The sequence below is a fragment of the Musca domestica genome, unplaced genomic scaffold, assembly GCF_030504385.1.
Source record: "Musca domestica strain aabys unplaced genomic scaffold, Musca_domestica.polishedcontigs.V.1.1 49, whole genome shotgun sequence".
NCBI lineage: Eukaryota > Metazoa > Arthropoda > Insecta > Diptera > Muscidae > Musca > Musca domestica.
Genome location: NW_026712344.1, coordinates 2,898,462 through 2,921,791, shown reverse-complemented (window position 1 = coordinate 2,921,791; position 23,330 = coordinate 2,898,462). Strand labels below are relative to the sequence as shown.

General features: G+C 34.3%; 1 protein-coding gene across 5 annotated transcripts in view; it reads right to left on the bottom strand.

Annotated features, from left to right (window-relative positions):
• LOC101890185 (uncharacterized) overlaps positions 1-23,330 on the bottom strand; it is a 93,059-nt gene that overhangs the window by 27,482 nt on the left and 42,247 nt on the right. The window contains exon 1 of one of the 5 annotated variants that reach the window (XM_059127949.1): positions 4,021-5,179. The exons of the other annotated variants lie outside the window; for them this stretch is intronic. Within the exon in view, the coding sequence (XP_058983932.1) occupies positions 4,021-4,711 (691 nt within the window). The 5' untranslated portion in view covers positions 4,712-5,179. Of the gene's footprint in view, positions 1-4,020; positions 5,180-23,330 lie in introns of those variants that run through there. 5 annotated transcript variants of the gene reach the window in all.

Genomic DNA, 23,330 nt, shown 5'->3' with positions numbered 1-23,330 from the left:
TCTACGTGTGCCTGCATATTTTTTTGATGAATGATATGACAAAAAACATTTTGTATTCCTCTTTCCTCATATTCCGTTCACATTTCATTTTCAATTCTGACTTTTAATGAATTTTGACATGAATTCCATGAATTACGCAAGTTATTCTCATTGTCAGATGCTGATGTTAATGATATATGTATGTGGGTAAAGATAGATTTCATTATTATTATAACGAAACCAACAATTCTTAGATATGTAATAGAACACATGGGAAGACCCCCGCCGTATAATTTCCACATAAAAATATTGTTGTTCCTAAACAAAATATTAACCAAATGAGCTGTTAAGTCATTACTTTTTGTGTTTTATAATCATTAAAACTGTAAAAATTCTATTTTTTGCCAATAAAATCATTTTGTATTTGAAATTCCATAGAAAAATATTTTTGTGACAAAAAAGGCCTAGACAAAAGAATATTAATTTTTTTCTCATTTTATGTTATGTCTTTCTTTCTTTCGTTTAATCATCTTTCCTTGAGGTGACCACTGAATTCAATATCCAACAATCGATTAATCATCAAATGACCCTGTATGGAGAAAAAAAAAATGAAGAAAACACGATAACGACAACCAGTCCGTTTCGTGACATATGGACTGTTATGCTTTCGTAATATCCAAAAAAAAACAAAAAGAAACAAAACCAACATTGAAATGATCTTATAAGTCTGGTCTTCGATCTCAAACTGGTTGATGATTTTAAGCTCATTCCAAAGAATAGTTATCCAAAATGGCATTTTTTTTAACAGATATTGAAAACAATTTCTTAAATCAATATAATTATGAGAATTGTTTTTTCGGTTTTTGTTTTAAATTTCTTCTTAAAATTTGAATATAAATTAATAAGCATATGATTGATTTGAAATTTTATTATTGATGAAAATGTTTGTTTTTTTTTATTAAAATCTTGTTTGAAATTAGAACTTAATTATTTTCATGAAAAGAACGAAAAAGAAAAGAAGCTTCTGTTCCCACAAAAATGGGCAATATTGATGATTTTTATGGATTATTTTAATATTATAGATTTTTAAATAAATAGAAAGAGCCGGAGGAGAAATTTTTCCAAAGGGTTTCTTAAGTATAGAAGACTTTTGGGCGGTCTTCTATATATAGAAGACTTCCAGGCGGTCCGAGGTTTTTTATAGCCAACATTTTCATAACTAAAATATTTATGATGTAACAATTTTGGGATCATATAAAAGTAAAGGTAAGAGCTGAGTCCCAAATTGGGATTTCTTGGCAAAAAAGATAGATAGAAAGGTATTCAAATCTCTAGATGAAAATATATAAAAGTCTCTCAAAGGTTCTGCTATATATTAATTTTTTTTTCTATGCCTAAAAGTTTTTCAGGACGCTTTTTCCATTGAGAATACCTTTAGGAGATTTCTGTGTACAGCAGACCTCTGACAAGACTTCAATATAAACATGGCCTACTGGAGGTCTAAATCTCAGATCTCAGAGAACTTCAAAGAAAGGGACGCAATACGCGACTAAATTAACTAAATTGAATTAAATTGCAACATCAGCAGAAATAGTTCGAAAAGTAAAGAAGCGATTTGATCGAAACCCGCGTCGCAGTGGCCGAAAAATGGCTCGTGAGCTGAACATATCGCAATATTCCATTCGGTAAATATTGGAAAATAAGCTCGCGGTGAAGCCATTGAAATTCCAAAAGGTGCAAGAACTTACACCGCAACAGAAAGAAAATAGACTCAAAATAGCTAAAGAGTTGTTTCGCTTGGCTGAAAGGGGTGAATTGCCGAATTTGGTTTTCTCCTATGAGAAAACATTCATTGTCCAGCAGTTTGTAAACAAACAAACAAATGATCGTGTTTACTTGCCAAATAGGTCAGCTGAAAATGTTCACCGTTCGGTTGACCACCAGAACTCAAGCGCCGACCATGGTGATGGTGTGGGCCGCCATAACAGCCTATGGTCGCTCTCAGCTCGTATTAATCAACCTTGGCATCAAAATAAATGTCGAATATTATCACGAAAATGTTCTGGAGGGTGTATTAAAGCCTTGGGCACGCAAACATTTTGGCCGCAGACCTTGGACATTCCAACAAGACTCAGCACCATCGCACTCAGCACGTGACACCTAAGAATGGTTACAAGATGAGGTTCCTCGCTTCATTTCCAGCGGACAATTTATTCAATAAAAGTTTTAAAAAATGTAAAAACTATGGCGTTTGACAATGTTGCAATTTTTTTATCTCACCCTGTTAATAATGTTAACCTTTTATGGGTGAGAAGGAATGAGGCAATAAATTCCATATTCACATCAGATGTCTGGTGGAGAAAAAACCACGTTTGAATAGAATCGCTCACTTGTTTCGCAACTTATGAGAGATATAAGTAGTTAAAATTATGACCCTCTGTGGGGGATGTACTATAAAGGAAAGAGAATCGGAATTTTATTTTGCATTTTATGAGCGTTTCGGCTATTCAAAATTTTGAATCCTTTTGCGGTATCAGAAGGAGTGGTTCGATATATTCATTCTTCACATCTGATCTTGCGTTAGTAGAAATATTAAGATGTGCCGAGTTTAAAAATGATCGAATAGTAATTTCGCGTTTTATAAGCTTCGTGGTTATTTAAAATTTTGACCCGTTGTAGGCGAGATGCCAGAAAGAGTGGTCCGATATATTTAATCTTCGCATTAGCTCTTATGTTAGTACAAAAATATTTGGATGTGTGAAATTTGAAAACAATCGGACTTTTGTTACTCATTTGTCAAGAGTCATAATTGTTCCAAATGTTGAGCCTTTTTGAGGGGGATATTTGATGGATAGGCGGATATTGTCCATTTTCAAAGCTTGGGGTTTTCAAAGTTTGCACGAAATCTAATTCTATAAGGTAAATTTTTTTCTTTGAAAATTTTGACCTTTTGTGGGGAAGATACCAGGAGGAGTGGACCGATGTTGTTCATCTCTGAACTCGATCTAACAATAAAAATGTACCAAGTTTCGACAAAATCGGATACTCCCTGCGAGAGTCATCTTCCGTACCGGCCAGCCAGATAAAGAGGGGGGGGGGGGGGGTCGAAAACCGGTTATTTCAATGAGGTACGTTTTGGCCGTATCATATGATATATACTGTCTGTAGTCATATGGATAAGGGTATTAAAATACTTGGCGGTCCCAATAAAATAACGCGCTATTTGGTCACTCGAAGGTTGGTTTTGAAATTTTTTCAACTATTTTAAACAGGTCATTTGACATTTCGGGTTTCATCCAATTTTTAGCATAGCCCTATTTTTGGAACTAAATCATTTGTAATTTGATATTTTGTTTTTTTTTTTCAGTGGATTGATTAATTCATTACCCAAAAATACTGTTTGTGGTCCCTATATAATTTTTTTTGATTCCTGATTTTTGGTATTTTGAAGGGATTTGCTGCCAATTTCTAAGCAAATCAGCTTCAAATTGATATTTCGCGTTATTTGTTTTAGTGGTTTTTGCATAGCCGATTTGCCAAAAAATAAGATTTCAAACAGTAAATGGTAAAAAAATTGGACCCGACCAAATTTAACGTCATTTCTACATTTTCCTTTTTAAGTGAAACGGTTTGCCTTAAAAATATAATCACATGGCTTTTTGGTAAAAGCAAATCCATCCTTAAGATTTCAAATAATCCAATGCCAACCAAATCGGACATTACATTTCTTTCCAAAAAAACACATTTCTAGAATTATGTGACAAAGTCGTTTTTAAAGCTTCTAACAAAATTCCACTTAGCCATGAATTTAAGACAAAATACTTGGAATTAGAGATTCAACTCACGCACACACACACACATAGCCAGCCACAAATAATCACAGCAAAAATAAAAATCCTGTCTGGCACCTGGGAAGATATTTATATTCTCTCTTTTACAACCCTTATAAAACACTTCATATAAATACAATAGCAACAAACCGGTATTAAAGATAATAATAAAAGTGTAGACGAAGAAGAAGACAACGAAAAGGACACCTACTACTATTCAGGTACGGCATTGGTTTACGTATGGTGGCTGTACGATGACGGGTGGTGCCATAAATGCCTTGGCTTAAACTTTTCGATAAGTCATCGAAAATTTGATTTTTCCGATTGTGATTAGTGAGCAGCAGCATGTCGCTCTCCTCCAAATCGTTGTAATTTTCAGAATCACATTTATTGGACATTTTGCGTTGCTGAATTTGTTGTTGTTGTTGTTTCAGTTGCTGCTGCTGCTCCTGAAGATATTTGGCACAATACGTTTCCGGTATTTGCAGCAATTTACAAGCTTTACGCGGTACCAGTAAGTTGGACATTAAATCCTCAATTGTATCACAAGACATCATGAGATCCATATTCAACGTCGGATTGCAGTGATATTTTTCTTTTCGTTTCAATATCGGCGTTTCTATATCTTTTTGATCCAATTCAATATCCGATTCCGAATACTCTGTAAATTTTTCATAGTGTCTTTGGCGATTGTGCACGGCGAGATTAAATTTGAACGGAGAATTTGCCACAATCGAATGGTGTTGATTATTTAGGCGAACACGAAGTTTACGTATCGAATCGCGCATGGAACGTGAACGTCGTAATGTTGTACCCGCCGCTACCGGTACCGTGCGCGTTGTATCCTTGGTGCTTGCCACTAGTTTGATGTATGAATGACGATTCGATTTACGTCGTTCCATGGCGACGATTTTTTTCTGTTGTTGTTGTTGTTTTTTTTTTTTTTTTTTGGTTCTCAAGGGTTTCGTTTTTAATTTTTTGATTTTTTATTTCCACTTTTACACTTCATGGAGGACACACATGTTTAAGCATGCATATGCATCTTGTAAAGGGTTAAATTCTTTTCACTTTCTATCTCTTTCTCCCTCTCACTCATGCTCTCATCTTGTAAATTTACATAAAATTAACATCTTAAAGATGTAAATTAGACCCTCAAAGGGATGCAAGGCTGCTGTAACGACACTTGAATATTTCCACGTTTCTATTTTTACGAATGATAGGCATTTCTCTGTTTTATTTTCGTTCAAAAATGTATTTTTCTTCGTTTTTGTCTCTCCTGTACCGCTGGGCAAACGAACATTCCCCGTTACTTCACCGAATTCAACTGATTTTCAGTGTCAAACGTGATTGTTTATTTTCCACCCCGTCCGTGTCCGTGTATGCCTTTGTGGCACGGGTAATATTTATCTTTGGTAAATGTTTGTTGGTGTGTGTGTGTGTGTGTGCGTTTAATTTGCCAGACTACCTCACCATCAAATCGCATATACACACACACATTTACTCATTCATACTAAATAGAGGCACATCCATCCTTATCCTAACCTACCCCTCTTTTTTGTTGTTATTGTTGACGATCAATGTTGTTTTTCTTGTAGGTTAACAATTCAAAAAGCCGGCTGCCTGAATTGCTGTACGTGCGTGTAACAAGGCTATGCCTTGGTATTTGTTCGAACCTGACCAGCGGGGAAACGTCACAGGATTTATGGACCTCGGGCCTTTTTCGAATGAAATGTTTTTCAAAATCAAAGAAGAGAAATTCGGATACCCTCTACCATTTGGAACGAATTTGTCAATTCTCAAAAAAAAAAAAAAATAAATAAATAAATAAATAAAATAAAACCCTTACAAAATTCTGTAAAAATCTTAAAAAATACCGAATATATCCGTTATAATAGGGTCTATACTACAACGTGGACCTGCATAGGCCACTTTTGTCATAAGCCATTATAATATTCAAATGCGAAACTTGAACAAAACAAGTTAAAAAGCAGTAAGTTCGGCCGGGCCGAACTTTGAATACCCTCCACCATTTGGAACGAATTTGGAAATTTTCAAAAAATAAAATCCTTAAAACATTCTGTTAAAATTTTTAAAATACCAAATATAACCGTTATATTGGGGTCTATACGACGTGGGCCTACATAGGCATTGTTTGTCATATTCATTCGAAACTTGAAATAAACGGTGAATAGTGTAGCTAAAATCGTCAAAACATCCTATATACGGAGGTATCGTTATATCGGAGCTGTGCGAAGACCTGGACCTGCATAGACAATTTTCTGCCACAGACTGTAGCATCCATTACGAACTTCAATTACCACATCTCAAACAATTTCGGTGGGTATTGTACCTAAAATCGTCAAAATACCGTATATAGGGAGGTACTGATACATGGGGCCTATACGAAGACCTGGACTTGCATAGACAATTTTCAGTCACAGACTGTAGTACCCATAACGAACTCTAAATACGTAATTTGAAGCAATTCTGGTGAGTGATGACGCTAAAATCATCAAAATACCGAATACTGGGAGGTAGCGTTATATGTGGGCTATACGATGACGTGGACCTGCACAGACAATTTTCTGTCTTAGGGTGTAGTATCCTTTACGAACTTCAAATACCAAATTTGAAACAATTCCGGTAAATAATGTCGCTGAAATCAGCAAAATACCAAATATAGGGGCTATACGAAGGCGTGCACGGACAATTTTCTGTCATAGGCTGTAGTATCTATTACGAATTTCAAATATCAAATTTGAAATATTTCCGGAATGAATAATGCCTGTTAAATGGCCAAAATACCGAATATCGGGAGGTACCATTATATGGGGGCTATTCCAAAAAGTAGACCTACATGACCCATTTTCAATACCAAAAGTCCTGCAGACATAATATATATATATATTTGAGTAAAATTTTATCAGTCTACTTCATTTCGTTTGGAAGCTAGAGTGATTTCCAGAGACGGACAGACGGACGGACATCGCTATAAAATAGCCAAGTGACTATTCCATTCGCCGGTATGAAATCATTATATTAGTCGCGATAAGCAAATATGATAAGGCTGTCAGTTTCGTTTTTAAAAACATTGCTCTCTTTAACAGAGAGTAATATGAAGTTAATCCAGTGGAGGGATACTGCAGAATGAAACAATCATTATCTTATTATCTTTTAGTAAAATCTCTTTTGGATTTTGGAAATTCTTGTCCTTTAAAATTTGAAATTGACCTATAAGAACACAACCGCAGCATATCTTTGCTTAGGCTGCAGTAATGCATTTTTGAGAATGAAAGATTGGGTTCTTTATACGCATTTTCTCTTTCTCTTTATATGAGATTAGCAATTGCTCAATACTTCGTCAGCGAAAAGTCCAACTTAAAATTTTAGAGTTTTTCTAAAAGTTCCTGTTAGGCCTTTTTAGTACCCTAAATCCATATTTTCTTCAGTTTGAAGACACTTTTAAATCAATACTAAATTTTCAGATTTTCAACTTTTTAAATATTATTTAAGTTTTTCCTTTTTTTGGAAAGAATAATAGGAAAATGTTTAATACCAAAGTTTAATGTTTAATACCACTTAGTACCTTTTGTACGAATATAGTACACATTTCCAAAACCACCTTCATATCCCGATTTCAGATACCAAGAGAGACTTTAATATCAAATTTGAATATTTTTCTCTAATCCCTTCACCCAATACCAAATTTAGTACCATTCAGTACTTTTCATACAATTTTAGTACACATTTCCAGCACTATCCCTTCACCCAGTACCCAATTTAGTACCACTTAGTACTTTTCGTACATTTATAGTACACATTTCCAAAACCACCTCAATCCCACATACCAACAGAGACCTCAATATTAATTTTGAGGTATCCAACCCTATTTTTTCACTCAATGCCAAATTTAGTACCATTTAGTACTTGTCGAACAATTATAGTACACAATTGCAAAAACCACACCCTCATCGTAACCACAGACACCAACAGTGACGCGCATATCAAATTTTAGGATTTCAGCTCTATTCCTCCACCCAATTCCAAATTTAGTACTATTTAGTACTCTTCGTTAATTTATAGTCCATATTTCCAAAACCACCTCCATATCTCAATACCAGATCCCTTCACCAAATGCCAAATCTAGTATCATTTAGTACACATTTCCAAAACCTCCTTCATACATTAAAATTATTTTCAAAACTTGATTCTCATACTAAATTTCAAGTTTAGCTCTCTCCGTTCACATAATACCCAGTGGTACCATTTTAGAGGTTTAGCAGCATTTTCAAACTTCTCGTTACCTTAAATTTTAAATTTCCAAAAATTCCTAAATTTTAGAATTCTAGTGCATTACGTCTGCACAATACAAAGTTGTCAATTTTTATAACCCCCACCATAGTATGGAGGGTATATTAAGTTTGTCATTCCGTTTGTACCACCCCGAAATATACATTTTAGACCCCACAAAGTATATATATTCCTAATCAGCATGAAATTCTGTGTCGATTTAGCGATGTCCGTCCGTCTGTGGAAATCACTCTAGCTTCCGAACGAAAGGAAGAAGGTTGATAAAATGTTACTCGAATGTGTATTATGTCTGCGGGAGATATGGTATTGAAAATGGGTCATGTAGGTCCCCATTTAATGGTACCTCCCGATATTCGGTTCTTTGATGATTTTAGCGACATTATTGACCGGAATTGTTTCAAATTTGGTATTTGACGTTCGTAATGGATACTACAACCTATGATCGAAAATTGTCTGTGCAGGTCCACGTTTTGGTATAGCCTCCATATAATAGTACCTCCTTATATTCGGTGTTTTGATGATTTTAGCTCGTCGAATTATTCTTTTCAAGTTTCGCATTTGAATATTGTAATGGCTTATGATGAAAGCTGAATATGCTGGTCCATGTCGTCGTATAGACCCTAATAAAACCGCTGCATTCGGCATTTTTAAGATTTTAACAGAATTTATAACGGATTTTATTTTTTTGAATATTGCCAAATTCGTTCCAAATGGCGGAGGGTATTTTTACTTGTTTTTAGTAAATTTTAGTACTTTTCGTACCCTTTTAGTTCGAATTTCCCAAAAAAAAAAACAAGCCCAGGCGAAACGGCTGAAGCTAGAATCTTGAATTTTTCCAAGAGGGCCAGTCTTGATGTGTCATAATTATGCATATATCCATGAGAGGTATTTCACCTCTTGAAGACTTTTTATTTTGAGTGAATGAGAATTATTCTTCACTCCTCTTTCTGAGCAATGCCCTAAGGCTATGAAGTTCTTAAAGGCCTTTTCTGCCTACCAATCACTCCCGGCCTAAGATCTCTTTACTCAACTAAGTCTGTGTTAATTTGTATTCGATGTACGTGTGCGTGTATGTATGTGTTGGTGCGTGTTTTTCTTTAGAAAATAATAATAAAAGCAAATTTCCCCTGTGAATGTTTACAAATCCCTGAACACAATTCCAGGTTATCCTCCCGTCTGTCTGTCTCTTGTTTGTCTGTGCACATGAAGAATGATGTGTGGAGTTTCGTGTGTTTGTGTCGGGGCTTGTTGTTTTGGAAATTCCAACCAGCGAGCCTACCAGTCAGACAACCAGCCAGACAACAACAAAGAAATTTTCCAATTTTACAAAATACGTATTTTGTTTCGTTTAAACAAACGCCGACATTAACAAGGATAACAATTCTTGTTGTTGATGGTTAAATAATTGTTGAGTTCGGGTTATTGTTTTTATTTGTTAGTTAACCACACACACACACACAGACACACCACAAGAAAAATACAAATGAAAACAAAAAGACAAATAACACAAGCAAGTCAATAACAGATTTATTTGAATATCTAAAATATGAAAACGAAATGAAATTAACTTTTTTTTCTAAAAGTAACGAAACAAAAGTTTGTTTTGTTACATTCCGAATAAAAAAATGTCGAGACAGTAAAAAGACCCTTTTCACTGACACTGAAAATCGATATGCCTCCCGTGAAAGAAAATGGATATTTTCTGTTGTAATTTTGGGTGGGAAAATTATTTTATGGGTGGTGAGTATTTGCAAAAAATTTAATATTTCACCAACGTAAATTTGTTATCGTGATAAGGATAAAAGAAAACGATCTGATACCGAGAGGTATTTTCCAGCAATTTCATGAAATTGACATACACGAAGCTAGATAATTTACTTCTTCAAATACGTGACATGGTTAGATAACATCTGGCCAGCAGATAGGCATTTAAAAGTGATGAAATTTCATAGATTGCAAACTGTTTATCCAAGGTCACTTTTTCGCTGTAAACAATATAACGAATTCTTTCAAATGTGATTTTCGTATGCGGGTGATTTTTCTAATCTCCACAGATTACTGCTAATCTGAGAATGACTTGTAACCTTCTATATTCAGGATTTTTTTGAGATAGAGGTACCCACATTGTTTGTGTTTTGGGAATGCTATTTTGGTTTGGTTGTAAAATTTGGTAGGCACAGGAAAGTATCGAGCCCACGATTCTATCTACTCTTCCATTATACTACATTAACATCAATTGAGAAAATTAATAATTTCTAGGAAAATGTTGACCTTTTGTTATGCATGCCCAAGATATCCTGGAAAAAATTGGGCGCCATATAATCCGAATGATCTATAAAAGAGATATAATGTAAACAAACTACACCCCACATTACCAGCCGGTTGAAAATAATGTTTTATTCATTCGTGTGTGTACCACCGAATAAAAAAACCGAAGATTTGGACTTAGTGACTCGGCGCCGGCAAACAAAGAAAAAAATATGACAACCCTTCAATACCAGCTTAACAGCACACTGTAAAAATTAGATAGGAATTAGGTTAATTTCGAAAATCAACAATACTGGTCATATCCTTCCCGTGTCCAAATCACAAAAATTTTAACATTAACGGCTGGACCGATTTTAACAATTCTCAGCAATTCAGAATAAACTTTGACAGTAAAGAAAAAAAATGTGAAGGTTTTTCTGTAATATTTTTTTAATTTTTTCATATTTTTTATTGCATGAGATTTTTTTTTTCAATTTGACTTGCTATATTGAATTGAACATTTTGTAATGTTTTTTTTTTCCTACAACATTATGTGTTGAGGGTATTACATTCAGGTCGCAATTATTGTCCCATGTTCACGAAATGAGGTAGGTTTAAGATAAGTATAGAAGTCTATTGTTTTTGAAGATGTTCGCAAAACATATTTAGGATTTCAAATGGATCAAAAAACTACAAATTGTCTAGATTTTGTAGTTGTCGTATAGTTCTCAACTAAGTAACAACAACACACATGGACTTTTTTATGAAGTTCGAGTTTTGGATATTTTAGGACTGCGGTCTTTAATTTATCATTTAAATATCAGCCAATAATCTTATCATCCATCTGTTAACAAAACTACACATCAATGAAAAATAATTACATTAAAGGACCAGGTCTTTATAAAAATATCTAAAAAGAAGAGAAAATTTACATCGCAAAGTAACCTAAATAAAGGAAGAAAATGGAGGGGTACTCCATCCCTTTAACATTTTTTTGGAATTTCCGGAAAAAGTTCTGCTGAAATTCTTAATGGAAAATATTTCCTTGTGGTTTTTATTGATTTTTATTCTGCTTTATTGAACTCAAGCCCAAGAGTAACATAAAAAATCGTTTCAGACAGAAAGTTTAAAAAGAGGAAACATTCTACACAGAATTTTTAATTCTCAGAATAGGGTAAGTGCGCCTAAGTTCGGCATGTCCCAGTAGTCGGTAGTTTTGAACTTTAAACTTAAATAACTAAAAATGGAATCGACCAAATAATGAAATAATTGCAAAAAAACGTCAGCAGTGTGCTCAGCTCTCTTTCTGTAAAAAAAAAAAAAAAAAAAAAAAAAAAAAAAAAAAAAAAAACAATGAGCTCCGATCATTTATTACGAGAGAATAACGGTTTTCGTTAGCGATAGTGCTTGTTTGTAAAGAAAAAATAAGTGGTGGCGTCAACTTAATAATCGATTTAAGTAAATTAAATTTAATACTTTTGGAATCAGAAATATTTTATTAATGTAAATAACAGTCTAAAGATCATTTTATAACTTAAAAAACATACATAATCAAGCATTTTTCTCTTATATTATTTAATGCCGACATTAGGAACAGAAAAAAAAGAGATTTGCCAGTAGTCGGCAGGGGGTGCCGATTACGAGAAAAATATCTTTTTTGACCTATTTCACCAAAACTTGAGAAAAGTATTAAAAAATAATACAAAAACTACTCAAATAAAAAATAGTTTGAGTCGGCAGTTGCTTTTATTTGTGCTTTTTGACCAACTTTTCTAAATTAAGTAGGTTTTTTTTTAAATCAGCTATTTGACGTTTTAGATAGTGGTGGCATTTAAAAAAATGTTGGTTATCTTAAGGAAAAAGATCAATTCACAAATTCCAAATATAAGAAATGTACTTTTTATTTAATCTCATTTTTATTTTAATTGAAAATCCATACTATTCTTGTTTTTCTACCTATATTTGGTTTAGAATGATAATTAAATAAAACACTATTTAAAAACGAAATTAGTTAATTAAACTGTGAATTAGTATTAGAGCATTGTTTTATACTATTTGAAATAAAAAAAATATACAAAATAATATTTTTTTTTAATGAAGTAGCATATGACGACTACTGGCAAATAGACATGCCGAGCATTGGAAAATGGTGCCGACTACTGGCAAAAAACTACTATTGTGGTAAAATTGCAAATTTTGCCAATTTAATGAAAACAAATTCAATTGTTGTTTATTATTTCGAAAACTAAACAAAATATGGAATCTGAACAACTTTATTTTTCTGCAATTGAAAGATTTCACTCAGAATGTCGAAAAATTGAAATATTGAAAAAGCCTAAAAAGCCTTACCCTATACTTTTTATCTAGATATAAAAGCTGTTAAGAAAATTGCAATTACATTTACCATTATTATTTTTTTGGGGAAAGTGTCGAATGAAGAAATATTCTAGATCACATTTCATAATGAGTTTCTGACCAAATAAAATTTGTATATTTACTATGAGACATAAAAAAGTATCATCAACTCTGGTTTATAAAAACGCCGTATTTGTTATTAAGTTACGACAAATTTAGAAATCTTTTGAAATTTGCTCTGTAACAGCCAATCTGGAGAAATCCAACGTGAATTTTATGATATTTGGCTTGTAGATGAAAACTCCAAAAAAGTTTTGTGTTCTCAGCCTAAACTTTGTTTAGGACACATTATATGTCTTGACCATACACAACGAAACCCCAAGATTTTGAGCTGTATTTCGTAACATTTAACCATTTTTAAACCAATGATTCTTGCAGTAATCCAAAACACTCAAAATATATCCCAAAATATTAAGCCCCCTTTGTATATGGCCAAGACCATATATAACGGCTTAAACAAAAGTATGACCTAAGAGACCCAAACTCTTCTGGGGTTTCATCTACAAACCACTTGGAATTTTCCAAAAAACTAGCCAGTATGGGATTGAAATTTGATCTCGAATATCTCTTCCTTTGGCACTTTACTAAAAAATCACGCATTAAAGGAGATTTTGACATAGAATGTTGTTATATTCACAGTAAAAAAGGAGTTATGTTCGGCCGGACTGATTTTTTATACACTTTTATACTTTGAAAAGTAAGGATAGGGGCAATTGAAAAACGTTGACCTATATATAAATTGATCTGTTACAGTAATAAACCCTTTACGATATCCAAATATCGAATTTTAAGTAAGTCCCTAAGAAAATGTGGCTAAAATCGTAAAAATATGGAATATCGTGAAGTATTGTATTATTCCACCATTGGAGTTAGACCCGTTATGAACTCTAAATGTCGAATTTTAAATCATTGCTTATGAAAATGTGGCTAAAATTGTCAAAATACCGAATATGGGGAGGAAAATTATGTGGAGGCTATACCAAAATGTGGACCTACATAGACAATATTCTGCCACAGGAGGTAAAACCCGTTCTGACATCTAAATAGCGAATTTTAAATTATTCAGTTAGAAAATTTTGCTATAATCGTAAAAATACCAAATATGGGGAGGTTCAATTATATGGGGGCTATACTTAATATACACAAATATCAAATATAATTTTCTTAAAAACAATTATTCCTAGATATTATTTTGAGATGTATAGTAAAATTTTGTTTCAAATATTTTTTTTGACACTTATCGCCTAAAATAAAATTCTCTTTTACTTTTATGCAAGAACTCGAAAGAAGCCCTAGGGAAAAATAATAAAAGCATTGAAAATATTTTCGCTTTTGTTGGCAACAAAGATGCAAATAATTTCCTGGCATATAATGGAATGAAGATTTATTTTTTTGGTGACTTAATGTGAAATATGATTAAGAATATTTTTATCCTTGGCACCATGCTTCTAAAATTGTGCAGGAGAATTTTGCATAAACTCATATGAAATACAGCTGTTTTTAATGCTTTGATAGATTAGACTTTTGATAGATTTTGACCTATCATTATACCCTACAACACTATATGTTGGGGGTATTATAAGTTTGATTGGGCCAGAATTTATGTAACACCTCGGGATATTGGTTTCCCATATAGGAAAGTATATATGGATCTTCCTAGCTCGCCGAGCTGAGTCGATCTAGCTATGTATGTCCGTCCGTCCGTCTGTCCATGTTAAATTGTAATCACGCTACAGGTCGAATAGAAGCCTATTTATTTTAGAGATGATCGCCAAATGTTTAGGGGTTGGAATGGACCAAATACTTAAAAAATGTCGGATTTTGTAGTAGCTATACAGGTCGCAATTATAGACCAATCGACGGAATTTCGCATGTAGCTAGAGTTTAGGGCGGGGAAGAAGCCTACCAATTTGGGTGGTCATCGGATAATATTTAGCGGGTAAAAAAGACCATATCTTTTGTGTTGAAAAAATTCAAAATTTTTCATTAAACCGCGAATATTTTAAATCCTGGCGAAATCACAAAGCTATGACAAGGTTACTTTTGATCTTTACATTGATGATAACATCCAATAAATCGGATATATAGCGAAATATGTGCGATATATTTGTCTATCAAAGAAGATATGCTTGAAAGATCTCTGATATGTCGAGAACGCCTGAACTGATTTCGACAGTTCTCATTAATTCAGAATGGCCTCTTGGCAGGAAAGAAAAAACGTCTTAAAAAATCACATAAAAACATCTCTCTAAAGCTGAAAATATTGATTTTGTAACATTTTCTCATATTTTTTCAATTTTGTCATATTTTTGGCATATTTTCATTTTGAATTAAACATTTGGTTATATTTCTACAGCTAACAAATATCATATACAGATCGCCTTTATGGCCCGATCCTTACGAAATTTTGCATGGAGATAAGATGAGGGTCAGAATAAAAGCCTATTCTTTTTGGAGATGATCGCCATATATTTAGGGGTTGAAATGGACCAAAAAACTGCAAAATTGTCAGCAGGTCGTAATTATCGCCCGATCCTCACGCACATTTGAATGGGGGTTACCGGACATTACAAAAGCCAAGCAGTTTTGGATGGCCATCCAAAAATATTCAATGTGTGAAATAGTTTGCCAACTTTTTTTAGACAAAATACGAAAATGTCCATTCCAGTGACATTTTGGAGAATTCACAAATACAAGAAAGACGCACTTCTGACTATTTCGTTAACGCTGATTTCGTTGAAGAATATAGTCAAATGTCTGTATCTCATATAGATGCGTTTCAGTCAAAAACCAACAATAAATGTTAATCTTTTGCCACTTCTGAGAAATTATAGGTCTCTGGGAAATATTGGTTCCAGATCTAGGAAGACCATTTACGTGCAACATCTACCAATAAATTGGAAATGAGCAAATTAGTTTAAGTTGCTATTGTTCGAAAATTAGAGAACGAAACCTGATGGTTTTCTTTTATTATTTGTCACAATATTTTGTGGAATTCTTTCGAGTATTTCGCCTATATAAACTGTATGGTTTATTATAGTGTTGTAGGGTATTCAACGGTCGGCCCCGCTCGACTGTAGCCTTTGCTTACTTGTTTTGTAAAGTAATTTTAAGTTTTTAATTTTTTTTGGAAAAAAGGCCTAAAAATGCGCCTTTTTTGACTTGACGCTTGTGGGTTAAAATGTTCAATCCAATAATCATATAGTTGTCGGTAATATTGAAGAAGATACTTTACACCTAAAATAAACCTCAAGAAATCTTAAAACGATACAATTTCACCGTGCCCCAGTTCCATGTTATTGGACACAATGACTGTCCAGTTTATAAAAAGATTTGTAAAAATTATAAAATGTTTAAATTATTGCATGAAATCTTGGAACATTTTTAAATGGGCCACAAAAAACGGATTTTTAATAATTCCTTCTGAGGCAGTTTTCCCGGTAAGAATTTGCAAACACTCAGTAAACAATAATTTCTATAATTTATTACAAATTGTTCAGTTATGTGTATTATATCAATTGTTAATCGATTTGAAATCTCACGCAGATTGAAAATAGATGACCAGATAAGGCTAAGTGGCACTGTTGCTTCTCGATGAGAAAGAGAGAGAGGGAAAACTCTCTGTATCCAGTTAAGTTTGTGTCCCAATTTATGTTCCGAAAATAATTTCTTTTGAAACTCTACTGCCTTAATTTAAATTTCTTTTTCTTTTATTTCTAAGACAGCAAGGACAAAAGGTCACACACATCTGAGTTCAATGGTAAGTATGTAACTGTAAATATCCATATGTAAATTTAACAATAACAACCCTCCCGGGGAAATCCGGCGTTAATTGTGGTTTGGAAGCAGTTTGATGCCTTTTAACCAACCAACCAACCAAAAAAAACAATAACACAAGACGACAAAGAAAACATTTTCATAAGATAAATATCTGTAGGAAGCTGTAAATGTAAAAAAAAACAGACAAATATCCTTCGGAAGGTATTTACCTTCAATTCAAGTATTCATCAGAAGAAAATTGTATATAAATTGTTCTTAGGAATTCTTCTTCAACCATTTACACAGCTCTGTAGCAATAGACAAATTCGTGAGATTTTTTTCTTGTAATTGCTATTAGATTTATGTGTCCTGCATACAGGATCCTCAAGCGGCCTACTTGTCAGAGACTACAACTACTAGTCTTTGAACAACAACAACAACAAAAACAAAATCACTTAAACCGTGTTAAAGACAGGAGATAGTCATTCAAACAGGATGCTCAACTAAGTCGTAAAATCATTAACGACTTTGAAATGTTTCAGATTTTTTGCTCCGAAGGGAAGTCATAAAACAAACGAACGATTTGTTAGTATTTTGTTGTAGTCTCATGTGCGTTTGTGTGAATGTCTTAAATTGTCGGCTCGGGTATTAAATCCTTGTTTATCAAGTCCTTTATGATGTGCCATTTTACAACTACATACCTACATACTCGCTTGCTTGCTTGCCCCTGGTTGCTTTAACACATTAAGGGATTTCCAAGAAATGTTACATGGCCGCTTAAAGACCGATGCCGGGTAGTATGTATGTGTGTGTGTGCGTTCCATAAATATATTCAAATTAAATAAATTTCTTGTGTACCATAAAAACGGGAATAAATTATTTGTCGTTTATTGTTCAACATGATTTTGAGTTGTTTACCTCTTCTCGAAACTCTAAATTGCCATATCAGAGCCGACGGTGGTGTTGTTGGAAAATTTTGATAAATGGTTTGTGTATTTACTAAAGTATTGGTTGGTTGGTGTTTTGGTAATTATGCATACCAACAAGAATCCAATTAGATTTGTTTTCCATTTCTACAAAATTCTTGACTAATCACAATGACCTACATGTGACCTTTCTTTGTTGAGATTTAATGTTGGGTAACGAGTGAGGGTTTGTTTGGTTTGGTTATATGTTTATGGTTGTGTGAGGAATACAGAGAATTTATAAGGCCATTCAATAATCCCTAAAAATGTTTAGCGAAATTTTTTATTCCTCAAAAAGTTAAGGAGGAATGATATGGAATTTTAAGAAACAAGCTTTAAACACATTTATAGGGATCTTTAGAATTTTCTTAAATACTAGGCTTATTTAACAAAATTCTAAAGATCCCTATAAATGTGTTTAAAGCCTCTGTGGGACATTTAAAAATGTCTAGAAGAATCTTCTTTATACAGACTTCAGACTGTTGTCATTTCTAAGCCACTCGTCCGACAGCTGTTAAAATTATTCTAGTGACAGCTCATTATATGGTTTACAAGCGTACAAAAGCATTTTGGTGAGAATTTTATAGAAAAAAAGTTTTTCGTGATGGAATTCAAGCGTGATAGTGTGATTTCTTTATATTTGGCTGGAAAACCTCAAGTGGCTATCGTTAGAGCACTCCAGCATTTAACAGTGAATAAATCTTTTGTGTCTCGTACCATCGCTCGTTATCGTGATACTGGATGCTGGTAGCGTAGCCCGACGTCAAGGAAGTGAACGGAAGAAAACAGCAACATCAGCAGAAATGGTTCGAAAAGTAAAGAAGCGACTTGATCGAAATCCGCGTCACACTGGCCGATAAATGGCTCGTGAGCTGTACATATCGCAATATTCCATTCGGCAATTATTGAAAAATGAGCTCGGGGTAAAGTCCTTGATAAACCAAAATGTGCAAGAACTTACACCGCAGCAGAAAAAAATGGACTCAAAACAGCTAAAGAGTTGTTTCGCTTGGCCGAAAGTGGTGAACTGCAGAATTTGGTTTCCTCCGATGAGAAAACATTCGTTGTCCGGCATTTTGTAAAGAAAAACCAGTAAAGAAAGTCTTAAAGTCGGGCGGGCCGATTTTATGATACCCTACACCACTTTGCTAATTTAGTAGAGCTGCGCATAACAATTAAAAGTTTTTATGGGAGAACTCAATCATACACGCTATGATTATAATTATATTTTAAAGTTCAAGGGACTAAATATGCCGAAGCACTTGTATCTTTTAAATTCGGACTTGTATTGCCCATTTGGTGCACAATTAATTTGAAATCGGATAAAAATATATATGGGAGCTATAACCAAATCTGAACCGATATCGATAAAATTTGGCAAAGATATTTCTGAGCTGTATTTGATATATTTCGCTGAATATCGTTGTTACGGAGTGCATATTACGGCTGTGGGTAACAAATATGACAAATCGGATGAAGAGTATATATGGGAGCTATAGCTATATCTGAACCGATCTTCACCAAATTTAACATACCAGCTTCTTGACTCAATTCGGTCGTAAGTGCCAAATTTCATCCAATTTAGGCAAATATTAGACGTTTGGTGCACAATAAAAGGTACATCGGACGAAGTTATATATGGGAGCCATATCCAAATTTGAACCGATCTCGATAAAATTTAGTAAATGTATTTCTGAGCTGTATTTGATATATTTCCCCAAATATTGTTGTTGCAGAGTGCATATTACGGCTGCGGAGGACAAAAATAACAAATCGGATGAACAATATATATGGGAGCTATAGCTATATCTGAACCGATTTCGTACTTATACTTATTTTCAGGTCCAATCTGATCGTACGTGCAAAATTCCATACTATTCGGACTGATTTTACACGTTTGGTGCACAATAAAAGGCAAATCGGACGAAGATATATATGGGAGCTATATCTAAATTTTTACCGATTATCTCCAATTTCAATAGAGTTCGTCCTTGGGCCAAAAAAATGATTTGTGCAAAATTTCATCTGGATAGGGCAATAAATGCGAACTGTACTTTGTTTACAAAAATACATGGACAGACGGACGGACAGACGGACGGACAGACGGTCAGGACGGACGGGATGCATAAATCGACTCAGAATGTGATTCTATGCAGATCATCAAAAGGAACTATGGGCCTATCTCGTTTCCTTTTGCCTGTTACAAACAAATGCACAAAGACATAATACCCTGACCACCTTGTGGTGTAGGGTATAAAAAAATGATCGTGTTTACTTGCCAAAGAGGTCAGCTGATAATGCGCTCTCCGCCGAAAATTATGGCGAAAATATTCTGAAGGGTGTATTAAAGACTTGGGCACGCAAACATTTTGGCCGCAGACCTTGGAAATTCCAACAGGACACAGAACCATCTTAGCACGCGCCACCCAAGAATGTTTACAAAATGAGGTTCTTCGCTTCTTTTCCAGCCCACAATGGCTACCAAAATCTACGGATACCAATCCGTTGAACTATTGTGTCTGGAGTATTTTGGAAAGCAAGTTTGGCACTAAACAACACCCAAGTGTCGATTACCCCAAGCAAGCGCTTCGCCGGGAATGGGCCAAAATACCGCAAAACAACATTCGGGCAGCGTGTGACGGCTTCATTTGATGATATTTCCGACATTTTTTGCTTTCATTCAAGAAAATTAAAAAAAAATGTAAAAATTAGGGCGTTTGATTTTGTTGCATTTTATACCCTCCACCATACTATGGAGGGTATATTAATTTTGTCATTCCGTTTGTAACTCCTCGAAATACTCATGTCAGACCCAACAAAGTATATATATTCTTGATCAGCGTAAAATTCTAAGACGATTTAGCCATGTCCGTCTGTCTGTCTGTCTGTCTGTTGTAATCACGCTATCTTTCGAACAAATTGAGATATAAGGCTAAAATTTTGCATACATGTATATCTTGCCAGTAGGCAGGTTAAGTTCGTAAATGGGCCATGTAGGTCCAAGTTATCATATAGCCCCCATATAACGGTACCTCCCGATATTCGGTATTTTGATGATTTTAGCGACATTATTCACCGGAATCGTTTCAAATTTGGCATTTGCAGTTCGTAATGGATACTACAGCCTAAACGAGAAAATAATCTGTGTAGGTCCACGTCTTCGTATAGCCCCCATAAACCATACCCTCCGATATTCGGTATTTTGATGATTTTAGCGACATTATTTACCGGGATTGTTTCAAATTTCGCATGTGAAGTTCGTAATGGATACTTCAGTCCATGCCAGAAAATTGTCTGTGCAGGTCCACGTCTTCGTATAACCCCCATATAACGGTACCCCCTATATTCGGTGTTTTGATGATTTTAGTTTCTTTATAAACAGATTTTTCTTCAAGTTTCGCATTTAAATATTGTAATAACTTATGACAAAAGTTGCCTATGCAGGTCCACGTCGTCGTATAGGCATTCGGTGTTTTTATGATTTTAACAGAATTTTTAACAGATTTAATTTTAATTTTTTTTTTGAAAATTATCAAATTCGTACCAAATGGTGGAGGGTATTAAAAGTTCGGCCCGGCCGAACTTACAGCTTTTTTACTTGTTTTTTTCTCACTCTGTACACCTAAAATGTAAGCATCTCAAGAGACCTTAAACTGAACATATCAAAAATTTGTATGAAAGCGAGAATAACCTGCAGTATTTATTATAATCTACTGGGGTTTTCCTGTTATTTTGGAAACAAATTGAACTTTGTTGCATAGAGTAATCTACGATATAAAAAATATTTTTAAAAACAATCCTCAATGTTGACTTGATCTAATTTCAAATTTTGGGACTTCATGTCTTTGAAAGCAGAATACTGCTTTCGTAGTTGACTGGGAAATTTTCGTTCTTTTGGAACATTACAAATTTCTTTAAAAAGAAACCTGCTATTAATAATTCCACGGCATGTCAATACTGCGTCAGCATCATTTAAGCCCCCCCCAACAAACAATCTTAAATTTTTGAACGTTGTCTATCATAATTTTTTTCTTCCCTTGACAAACAAAGTGGAAAAAGAAGAACAAGATAAATTATGTATGGCGAAAACGTGGAAACGTGGGCCTTGGTAACAAATTCCCAGTTAATCACTGACTGTTCTTCTCAAATCTCCCCTATATTTTCCCCCGCCAAAAGACTGAAACGATGCCTAAAGATAGATATTATCGGGAGGCGTCTCTCCAACCACCCCACAACCAGTCCCCATAATATCATCCGACATGTGAATAAGGAAAACATGTCGTTTGCTATGTATTGTCCTTAATTGAAATATTCCTGAAAAATAAAATGAAAACATAAATTATGTAAATGAAGGCAAGTGTATAAATTTTACATGGGCATTTATTGAAAGAAGACCAGGCGAAGACAACACCCAGCCACTGACATCCTTGTAATTTTCCGTCTAATGTCAAAGTAAAAAAGACAACTGATAAGGAGAGACCCATCACTGTTTGGTCTCTGGCGAATGATGAACTTACAGATGATAAGCAAAACGGAAGTGTGTGCGTGCGTAGATGTGTGAGACAAAGTCTTGGGGGGAAAAGAGAGATTTCAAAGAAGTCAACAAGGATTTTGTGACAAGTCTTAATTTTTTTGTCCTTTTTTTTTTGTGTAAACACAATTATGTTATTGTCTAACTGTAGGATGGTGGGAGGATGGTATTAAGGAACTGGTAGTGATTTGATAAGCAGAGGTTTTTGTCAACATTGATGATCAACAGAGATTTTCGGTAATATTATAACCCACATCATTTAGAAATGGAAATGATTATGGCTTCGATGCCGCTGCTCCCTGTCGAAGCTTGACAAAATGAAATAAAATGAAATAATTTGTCAATTGTGACAGCAATTGGATTTTCCCAACTCTGAAACAATTAATATTGTTGGGAGTTGCAGTTGGCTGACGTAATCCTTTGTTTTCTTTTATTATGATTTGTAGTACTATGTCCGACGGGAAGTTTGGCTTTAACTTTCGGTGCAAAAATAGAGAGTAAAGTGATTGACTGGCTGACTTAATAATTTATCTACGCCCCGAAAGAAACGGGAGAAGTTAGACTTTTGAAATGTGGGGTGAGGGTCAACCTTGGTCCGAAGGTGTCAGAAAAGGGCAGGATTTTTGGACGGTACGAAAAGTATTAAAAGGCATTAAATATTTTATCCTTTGTATTTGACGAATCAGTAGATTGAAGATCACTAATGGAGGTATGATGGATGTACCAAAGGGTTTTTGAAAATTCGCACTATTATAGTACGAAAAATACTAAAATGTACTACATTTGGTACCATTTCATACCATGGGGACGGTTAGAGTTAAGAACTTGAAATTCGGAATGGGAATCAAGGTTTATGAGTAGAGTCGATGTATGGAGGTAGTTTTGGAAGTGTGTACTCATGTATACGAAATACTCAACGGTACTAAATTTGGTACAATTTGAATTTAAAGGAACGGTTGGAGCTGGAAATTTGGAATAAAAAATACTGGCGGAGTGTAGAATTGGAATATGGAGGCAGTTTTCAAAACTTGATCTTTTGTGCACGAAAAGTAGTAAATTGCATGTGTACAAAAGGTACTAAACGGTACTAAAATTGATGCAATTTGAATTTGAATGAACGATTGGAGCTTGAATCCTGAAATTTGGAATTAAAAATACTGGCGGAGTGTAGAATTAAAATATGAAGGTAGTTTCGATCTTTTGTGCACGAAAAATACTAAATGGTAATAAATTTGGTGCAAGTTGCTTGGATGCGTGGTACTAAATTTGGTACAAATTGGATAAATTTGAACC